This window comes from Herpailurus yagouaroundi, unplaced genomic scaffold (genome assembly GCF_014898765.1).
Source record: "Herpailurus yagouaroundi ecotype Mexico unplaced genomic scaffold, PumYag 220, whole genome shotgun sequence".
NCBI lineage: Eukaryota > Metazoa > Chordata > Mammalia > Carnivora > Felidae > Herpailurus > Herpailurus yagouaroundi.
The window spans coordinates 7,245,703-7,255,998 of NW_024412451.1; the positions used below are offsets into that span (position 1 = coordinate 7,245,703).

At 43.8% G+C, this 10,296-nt stretch overlaps 1 protein-coding gene across 3 annotated transcripts in view; it reads left to right on the plus strand.

The window, feature by feature from the left end:
• Window positions 1-10,296, plus strand: part of LOC121018927 (zinc finger protein 432-like) — a 56,056-nt gene that overhangs the window by 15,650 nt on the left and 30,110 nt on the right. Inside the window, exons 1-2 of one of the 3 annotated variants that reach the window (XM_040457982.1) lie at window positions 5,958-6,072; window positions 8,483-8,695. The exons of the other annotated variants lie outside the window; for them this stretch is intronic. Of the exons in view, the coding sequence (XP_040313916.1) occupies window positions 8,681-8,695 (15 nt within the window). The 5' untranslated portion in view covers window positions 5,958-6,072; window positions 8,483-8,680. Of the gene's footprint in view, window positions 1-5,957; window positions 6,073-8,482; window positions 8,696-10,296 lie in introns of those variants that run through there. 3 annotated transcript variants of the gene reach the window in all.

Genomic DNA, 10,296 nt, shown 5'->3' on the forward strand with positions numbered 1-10,296 from the left:
GCAGCAAATTGCCCTTAAGTTCCATCCACTTTGTTGGGCATATAAATAGTTTTGCTTTTTGTTATGAGTAGTGTTCTTTTGTGATGAATGTACCATGGTTATCTGTTCAGCGTTGATGGACTTTGGGTTGTTTCTAGTGTTTCACTGTTATGAATAAAGATGCTATGAATCCAGTTTCGTGTGAATGTAAGTTTTCATTTCTCGGGGATAAGTACCCATGTTAAATTTGTGTTTAACCTTATAAGAAACAGCCAGACTCTTCCTGAGTAGCCACACTAATTTACATTCCTACCAGCAGTGTACGGATGCTCCAGTTGTGTCTTTTCTAGCATTTGGCACGGTCATATTGGATCCTAGACATCCCACCCAGTGTGTGTATGTAGCACATAGTGGTGGTCTTAGCTTTCCCAACGGCACGTGATGCTTACTTAGCACTTCTACATATGCTGAGAACCATTATCAGGGAAAGTTGTTACTTTTGTTTTCAACCATCGAACATAATTTTAAAAACTCAAAGCCTATCATGTCTGATGATATATTCACCTTTTCCTTTTTTTACTTTGATATGTTTATTTTTATTTTATTTTTTAATTTATTTATTGTTTAACATACATCCAAGTTGTTTAGCATATGGTGCGACTGATTTCAGGAGTAGATTCTTTAATGCCCCTTTACCCATTTAGCCCATCCCCCCTCCCACAACCCCTCCAGCAACCCTCTGTTTGTTCTCTGTATTTAAGAGTCTTACGTTTTGTCCCTCTCCCTGTTTTTATATTATTTTTACTTCCCTTCCCTTATGTTCATCTGTTTTGTCTCTTAAATTCCTCATAAGAATGAACTCATATATTTGTCTTTCTCTGACTAATTTTGCTTAGCATAGTACTCTCCAGTTCCATCCACGTAGTTGCAAATGGCAAGATTTCATTCTTTTTGATTGCTGAGTAATACTCCATTGTATATATATACCACATCTTCTTTACCCATTCATCCATCGATGAACATTTGGGCTCTTTCCATACTTTGGCTATTGTTGATAGTGCTGCTATAAACATGGGGGTGCATGTGCTCCTTCAAAACAGCACATCTGTATCCCTTGGATAAATACCTAGTAGTGCAATTGCTGGGTCGTAGGGTGGTTCTATTTTTAACTTTTTGAGGAACCTCCTTCCTGTTTTCCAGAGTGGCTTCACCAGTTTGCATTCCCACCAACAATGCAAAAGAGATCCTCTTCCTCCACGTCCTTCCAACATCTGTCGTTGCCTGAGTTGTTAATGTGAGCCATTCTGACTGGTGTGAGAGGTGGTATCTCATTGTGGTTTTGATCTGTATTTCCCTGATGATGAGTGATGTTGAGCATTTTTTCATGTGTCGGTTGGCTATCTGGATGTCCTCTTTGGAGAAGTGTCTATTCATGTCTTTTGCCCATTTCTTCACTGGATTATTTATTTTTAGGTGTTGAGTTGATAAGTTCTTTATAGATTTTACATACTAACCCTTTATCTGATATGTTGTTTGCAAATATCTTCTCCCTTCTGTTGGTTGCCTTTTAGTTTTGCTGATTGTTTCCTTTGCTGTGCAGAAGCTTTTTATTTTGATGAGGTCCCAATAGTTCATTTTTGCTTTTGTTTCTCTTGCCCCTGGAGATATGTTGAGAATGAAGTTGCTGTGGCCAAGGGCAAAGAGGTTTTTGCCTGCTTTCTCCTCTAGGATCTTGATGGCTTCCTATCTTACATTCAGGTCTTTCATCCATTTTGAGTTTTTTTGGTTTTTTTTTGTTTTTTTTTGTATGGTGTAAGAAAGTGGTCCAGGTTCATTCTTCTGCATGTCGCTGTCCAATTTTCCCAGCACCACTTGCTGAAGAGACTGCTTTATTCCATTGGATATTCTTTCCTGCTTTTGTCAAAAATTAGTTGGCCATATGTTCCCTTTTCTTCATTCCTGATGTTTCATGTTTCCTTCTGTCATTTCCTTTTTGTTAAAACTTCCTTTAGTAATTCTTGAGCAGATCTGCTGGCAACAAATTGTTAGTTTTCATAGCAAAAGGGCTCTTGTTCTCTCTTTTTTCTGGTTCTCTCTTTTTTGGTCAGTTATTTCTCTTGATATAATAAGGATATGCAATCCAATTTACAAATCCTACTTGTGGGGAAAAAAAGACGTTTGCCATGCAGTGTTATGGTAAAATTCATTACCAACTTAGTGTTGAGTAATTCATTTATTAAAAAAAATTTTGGGGGGCGCCTGGGTGGCTCTGTCAGTTAAGCGTCCGACTTCAGCTCAGGTCATGATCGCACAGTTCATGGGTTCGAGCCCCGCGTCGGTCTCTGTGCTGACAGCTCAGAGCCTGGAGCCTGCTTCGGATTCTGTGTGTGTGTCTCTCTCTCTGCTCTTCCCCCACTCATGCGCTGTCTCTCTCTCTCTCTCTCTCTCTCTCTCTCTCTCTCTCTCTCAAAAATAAAAAAAAAACATAAAAAATTTTTTAATGTTTATTCATTTTGAGAGAGAGAGAGTGTGGGTACATATGCATGAGTTGGGGAGAGGACAGAGAGGGAGGGATAGAGAGAATCCCAAGGAAGCTCCACGCTCTCAGTGTAGACCCCAACGTGGGGCTTGAACTCATGAACTGTGAGATCATGACCTGAGCCTAAATCAAGAGTCAGACGCTTAACTGACTGAGTCACCTAGGCGCCCCTAAAAATATATTTTTTGAGCATTTACACTGTGCCAGGCACCATTGTAGTCGCTGGGGACACATCAATGAACAAAATGAACAAAACAGGCAAAGTCATGGCCTTTGTGGTACATATCATATCGTAAATGCGACTGAGTAAAATAAATACATAATAGAATGTCAGTTCTGCTAAGTGCTATGAAGAAATATTAAGCTTAGTACATAAGTTGTAATGGAGGAACTATTTTAATAAGGGTTTTCAAGGAAGGCTGTTCTGAGCAGATGTAATTTGAACCAAGACCTAAGTGTACTGAGGGCAACCAGCCAGCATATTTATATTTGTAAGCCAGGAACACTCCAGATCAGTTTCTAAGTGTTTTCTCTGGGCTTCCTGCCTCAGGATTCTCTGAAAAGCTTGAAAAAGATACAAATCCTTGAGTCACACTCCAGACCTCCTAAACCAGGACCTCTAGTATTGGGGCCCGGGACCCTGCATTTATAAAATGATCTTTGCGAACTCTTCTTAAATTTTAATATCTCTTCCCTAAATCCTGGATTAGTGTTCCTGTCACCATCTCCACTCTGTAACAGGATGGATTCTGGGCACTCTACAGTAAAAACAAACAAACAAACAAACAAACAAACAGACAGACATGAATGCTCTAGCAAGCAAGAGCTTAGAACCCTTTTACTTCTTATCCTTCTGTGAATCTACACATCCTGCCATGGCAAGGAAACTGATCAGGCAGGGTCCAAGACTAGGCTACCCAGGCTGCCCTGAGCTCTCTGGACCAGATGCTGAACTCACTTTTCAGAGCTTGACATCCCAGGTGAGTGGGGCTGCTCATTTAATCCTTGAGGGGAATATAATACTATTAAGAAATTATGCCAACAATAAGTTCTAAACATATAGAAACTAGAAAACATATATAAGCAAATGAAGAAATCTTAAATCACCCATAACTATACCTGAGAGTCTAGCATTGTTAACAGTATCTTCTCCCGAATTTTCAAAATATGTAAGTATGTCTTTCATGAAAGAAAAATGAGGCTTTTTATTATATTTACTATGTTATGAACATCTACATCATTAAATATTCTAAAACTTTTCTAAGATTGACATCTTTTTATAATATTAAAGTAACAGAATCATGATACAAAGATGTTAATGGAAAACTGCAAAAATTGGGAATGTGAAAACTTTTTTAAAAAATGATACCTCTTCAGTGACTCAAGAATGAACCTTTTATTTTTTTCCAAAATTTTATTTTTTTTAAGTCAGTTCTACACCCAACGTGGGGCTCACACTCACAACCCAGAGATCAAGAGTGAATAGCACGCTCCACGGGCTGAGCCAGCCAGGCCTGCAAGAATATGAAAGCTTCTGACATTCACTACCCATAAGTATAAACCCTGAAGTAATCCAAACTAAGTATTTAGCCAATGACTGGGGCGCCTGGGTGGCTCAGTTGGTTAAGTGTCCGACTTCAGCTCAGGTCACGATCTCGCGGTCCGTGAGTTCGAGCCCCGCGTCAGGCTCTGGGCTGATGGCTCAGAGCCTGGAGCCTGCTTCCCATTCTGTGTTCCCCGCCCCGCCCCTCCCCTGTTAATGCTCTGTCTCTCTCTGTCTCAAAAATAAATAAATATAAAAAAAAATTTTTTTTAATATTTAGCCAATGACAAATATTTATGATTTGTTCCCATAACGGGGGTCATAATATTTATACTATCCAGCAGACGTGTTTTTTTCTTCTTGAGAAAAGTTATATTTCTTTATTTAAACTGACAGTTGCAGTATATTCTTTTCTCTCTTTTTTAAGCTTATTTATTTTGAGAGAGAGAACAAGCAGAGGAGGGGCAGAGAGAGAGAGAGAGAGAATCCCAAGCAGGCTCCGCATGGTTAATGCAGAGTCTGATGCAGGGCTCAGTCTTATGAACCCATCTCATGAACCCTCAGATCAGGACCTGAGCTAAAATCAAGAGCCGGAGGCTTAGCCGAGTGAGCCACCCAGAGGCCCCTACAATATATTCTTTTCAATTTCTATATACTGTTTCTCTGAATGGATATTCCACAATTTACCAAAGTATTCGTGCATTATTGTACATTTAGTTTTTGCTTCTAAATTACAAAAGCCAATGTGGTTAATATTAAGAAACATTTTTACCGAGTAAACTGTTGCAATTAGAATTTCTAGGTCAAAGAGAAATTTTTAAATTGATTCAAGTTGCCTTCTAAAAAGGGAGTAGCTAGGGGCGCCTGGGTGGCTCAGTCCGTTAAACTGACGACTTCAACTCAGGTCATGATTTCGCGGTCCGTGAGTTCGAGCCCCGCGTCGGGCTCTGTGCTGACAGCCTGGAGCCTGTTTCAGATTCTGTGTCTCCCTCTCTCTGACCCTCCCCTGTTCATGCTCTGTCTCCCCCTGTCTCAAAAATAAATTTAAAAAAACTTTAAAAGAAAATAAAGGGAGTAGCTACTTAACATCTTCTAAGATTAAACCTCCCACGCCTAAATAGTAATAAAATTTTAAAGTGTGCTTTTTTTTTATTTGGGAAATGTGCAAAGTATCATCTCGTAATTTCATATTCTGCAATGCCCCACGGTCACCTTCATCTGTCTTTGGAAGGAAACATACTCATTTGCACCTTCACTTCATCCCTTCCCGCTAGAGGTAGCTATGTATCTACTCCCTGGGGGGGGGTGGGGGGGGTGGGGGGACATTAGCATCTATTAGGAAGCTCCGCCCTATTGGCTTCGTCCCTTCAATGGCAGTCTTCCTTAAACACAACCGCCCTCTCCCCACACCCAGGATGTCAAGTGACCACTGCTTTTGTCAACTCTGTGACCGCCGCTTCTCCAAGACGTCTCAGGTTCTACAAACCTTTTCCCCCCGCCGTCTGTCGGGGCATGAGCCCATCTCAGCCGTACGGACACCTGCCTTTCTCTAAGATGGCCGCGCCCATGGTGCTCCAGTCTGACGTCGGCGCTCGGCCGTGCACAAGGGCGCTGCCATCTTTCTTCCCCTGACGGATAAATGTGCCTGGTGGCCTTAGGTAAACACCGGTCTCTGAAGTCTCCCCTGGTTAGTACCGCTTTGTTGGTCATCCCTCGCACGGAGGAGGTGAAAACACTGAGGTGGCCAGTAATGATTTTGGCCTCCTCGCAGAGCCGCTCTGGCCCCTCCCGTTAGAAACGCCGGGGTGGGCGTGGCCGCTGACATCATAGAGCGGAGCCCGCCGTCGGAGCCCCGAAATCCCCCAGGGCCCTCAGGTCCTCGCGGGATTCGCTGGTTCCTGTGTATCCGAGTCCCTGGGTACCGAGAAGAAGGGCTTCCGACCAGGAAGTAGCTTCGGACGTGGGCGGCCTTTCGTCTCTACCCGCGGCGTTTGGAGAGGTACTGGTTCAGGTGAGTCGGGTTCTAGGCTTGGCTCGCCGCCTGTGGCGTCCGTGAAACGGGAGTGCGTGTGAAGGACCACCGTTGGGATTTTATTTGGGTTCAGTCACTGAGGAATCCGGGGTAGTGATGGGGCCTTTGGGAATCGGTGATTAAGAGTCTAAGGAAATCGTCCACCGAGAGGCCGACTGTGTTAGGGTTCGAGGTCCACGTGGATCACGCTGCTTACGGGACCCGGTGCGTGAGAAGTGGGGTGGAAGGTTTTTTTCCGTGAACGCGTGTCTCGTCCAGGTTCGCGAGTTAATGTGGGGCTCCGTGTTAGAGAAGCCTGGGTTGGTTCAGTATGGCGTTTAATAGACGACTCACTCTCAGAGACTCCCGGTGGGCGCTGTCAGTGTTTGAGGAGGACCAGGGTCCTCGGAGAATCGGAAGGTTCAGGCTCAAACCCTGAATGCCGTAAACAGACCTGAAACCTGCATTTCCCCAGTTAGTCGAAACCCAGTTCACTCCTTCAAGGTCTTCACGGACCTAAGAAAAAACTTTGCCTCCCCACATCACCACTCTTCTCACTGTCTCCGCAAAATTCAGTGTGTTCGGGGTGAGCTAGTGATACATTTACTGTTAAAGATGTAGTTCTTGTTCTTGCCTTTAAGGGGGTGCCTGGGTGGCTCATTCCGTCAAGCGTAGGACTTCGGTTCAGGTCGTGATCTCCTCGTTCGTGGGTTCGAGCCTTGCGTCGGGCTCTGTGTTGACAGCTTAGAGCCTGGAGCCTGCTTAGGATTCTGGGTCTCCCTCTCTCTCTGCCTGTCCCCTGCTTGCGCTTTCTCTCTCAAAAATAAACATTTAAGAAATTTAAGTTTACTATACTTTTGGAGATTTTAGATTTTTTAAAGCTTTATTTATCTTTGAGGGAGGGAGCGCGCATGAGTGGGGGAGGGGCAGAGAGAGGGAGACACAGAATCTGAAACAGGCTCCAGGCTCTGAGCGGTCAGCCCAGAGCCCGGCGCGGGGCTCGAACTCACGGACCGCGAAATCGTGACCTGAGCTGAAGTCGGAGGCTTAACCGACTGAGCCACCCAGGCGCCCCGACCACAATCCCGTTTTAAAGCATTTTCATCACTCTGAAAAGTTTTCTTGGTCTTCTATCCACTCCTTCACTCCTACCCCCAGCCATGCACAACCACTGATCATCTTCTTGGGTCTATTAGTTTGCAATTTGTAGACATTTCTTATAAACAGAATCATAAAGTATGTATAGTCTTCTGTTGCCACCTTTTTTGATTGGCATTAAATTTTGGTCTATATTTATAATTCTCACCAGGTTTTTCCCCTTTTTTCCCAAGTGATTTATTGAGGCAAAATTGACTTACAGTAAGCCACAGATATTTACGTCATATTGATTGGGGGACACCTGAGTGGTCAGTCAGTTAAGCGACTTATTCTTGATTTTGGCTCAGGTCATGATCTCATGGTTTGTGCATTCGATCCCCACGTGGGGCTCCGTACTGAGAGTGGCATCTGGGATTCTCTCTCTTTCCCTCTCTCTCTGCCCCTTTCTGTCTGTCTGTCTCTCTCTCCAGATAAATAAATAAACTTTAAAAATCATATTCATTGGTATTTTGACATATATACTCATGAAAGTATCACCACCACGAAGATCATAAACACACCCCTCAGCACCAAATTTTCTTTATGCTCCTTTTTAATCTACCCCTCTCATACTTCTCTCCCCAAGCCACCACTCATCTAGTTTTCATTACTATAGGCTAGTTTATATATTTTTAAGTTTTATATAAATGGACTTATACAGGATGTGCTGGGGATTTTTTAAATTATTTTTAATGCTTATTAAAAAAAAACTTTTTTTTTTTTTTTTTTTTTTTTTTTAATTTTTGAGAGAGAGTGGGAGCAGGGGAGAGTCAGAGAGAGAAGGACACACATTCTGAAGCAGGCTCCAGGCTCTGAGCTGTCAGTGCAGAGTCCCATGAGGGGCTTGAACCCACAAACTGTGAGGTCATAACCTGAGCCAAAGTTGGATGCTTAACTGACTGAGCCACCCAGGCGCCCCTGGCCACATTTGCTTTTTAAATGCACATTGTCCAGATCTTTGGAACCTTCCATGTGTCCTGAATGGATGTGCCTGATAATCCACCTGCTTCTGAGGCATTGTGCTCTTCTGCTTTTGCTTTCCCAACTCCCCTTTAATAGCCATGCCACTTGCGCTCCACAGAGGAAAGGCATACCTTTCACACAGTTAGAACTCCCCTGCTTTATTGCCTTACGGTGTGAAAGCCTCGGGGGCACCAAATGAAGGAACAGTTGGAAATATTGGGGTCCTTTAAGGTAAGTGCATAGCAGCAGTAACAACACCTGGGCCCAGGGCGAATGTGTAGGCAAAGTCCGTTTGCTCTTTACCCCACAGGTCCTGGGTCACCAGGAGCAAGAGAGGTCAAGTGAAGGAATGAGGGAAGAAAGAGGAAGTTCTTGGACTTGGCTATCATTGCTTCTGGGGAGAACTTCAAGGGGACACCAAGATTTCTGACTCTAAGAACTTCGTGGCAGATGCAGGAGACACCAAAGTCATAGAATCCATGTTACTGCTTCCTGAGCACAGAAGAAAATGATCAAGGCCCAGGTAATTTTCTTTTGCTACATCTTTCCTGTGTTTTCTGACATATTTGTGTGACCTGGAAAAAATCAATTCAACTAAAAGAAGTATAAATTGGGATACTTGGGTTCTAGGGAGAAATTAACTTAGACTCTAAATTCAAAAGCAGGGCAAAGCGAGATCAGGAATATATCACTCACAGGCGTCATCCTGAAGGATGACATCGGAACACTGTGGGTTACATTAGCTGTCACTTTGCCTCTCGTATCTCTAACAGACATCACAACCAGACGGACATGAAAAGCTACGTGATGTCCACTGACTCTGTGGGGCACGCAGACCAGTCTCTTGGGGGATTCAATAGTTTATGTCACTTAGGTCTTAGGAAATTTCGTCAGTGGATGTCTTGGGAGAGGATCATTGGGGTATATCCTCACCCACAGCCTTCTGGTAAGTGGAAAAGCAGATTTTCTATAGCTGTCTCTTACTGAGGCACATTCTCTCCTCTGGGAATATGCCATATGCCAAGCAGAGCTTAGAGGATACAGTTCTTCAGAGCACCATAGTCTGGTGACCCAGGGACCCAACTTCATAGCAGTCTGGTTTTATTCAGGAATAAAACCACTGAAATGGCCTACGAAAGTGGAAAGGTTGCATGACTTTCAAATGGTCCTCCATAAATAGGTAATTGAAGTGGAGTTTGAGTAGAGATTTGGCAGTAGTAAGTGGAAAGTGTGTTTCCCTATTAAGGGTTTGGATTGGGGCACTTGGGTGGCTCAGTCAGTTAAGCGTCCAACTTCGGCTCAGGTCATGATCTCATGGTTCATGGGTTCGAGCCCTGCCTTGGGCTCTGTGCTGACAGCTCAGAGCCTGGAGCCTGCTTTGGATTCTATGTCTTCCTCTCTCTCTGCCCCTCCCCTGTCCACACTCTGTCTCTCTCTCAAAAATAAATAAATAAGGGACACCAGGGTGGCTCCATTGGTTAAGTGTCTGACTTTGACTTAGGTCATGATCTCGCAGTTTGTGGGTTTGAGCCCGTGTCGAGCTCTGCTAACAGCTCAGAGCCTGGAGCCTGCTTTGGATTCTGTGTCTCCCTCTCTCTCTGCCCCTTCCGCACTTGTGCTCTGTCTCTCTCTCAAAAATAAATAAATTATAAAAATAAGTAAGTAAGTAAGTAGATAAATAAACAAAATGAGTTAATCTAGGGGCTCAGTTGGTTAAGCATCTGACTCTCTTTTTTTTTTTTTAAGTCTTTTTATTTTGAGAGATAGCTCTCATGCATGAGCTGGGGAGGGGGCAGAGAGAGAGAGAATCCCAAGCAGGCTCCGCACTGTCAGTGACAAACTGAACTGTGAAATCATGACCTGAGCCGAAATCAAGAGTCAGTTGCTTAACTGACTGAGCCACCCAGGCCCCCCAAGCGTCTGACTCTTGGTTTAGGCTCAGGTCATGATCTCACAGTTGTGATATGGAGCCCCTCATCAGGCTCATGCTGGGTGTGGAGCTTGCTCAGTATTCTCTTTCTCCCTCTCCCTTTGCCCCTCTCCCGTGAGCATGAGCACGAGCATTGCTTGGTCTCTCTCAAAGATAGATAGATAGATAGATAGATAGATAGATAGATAGATAGA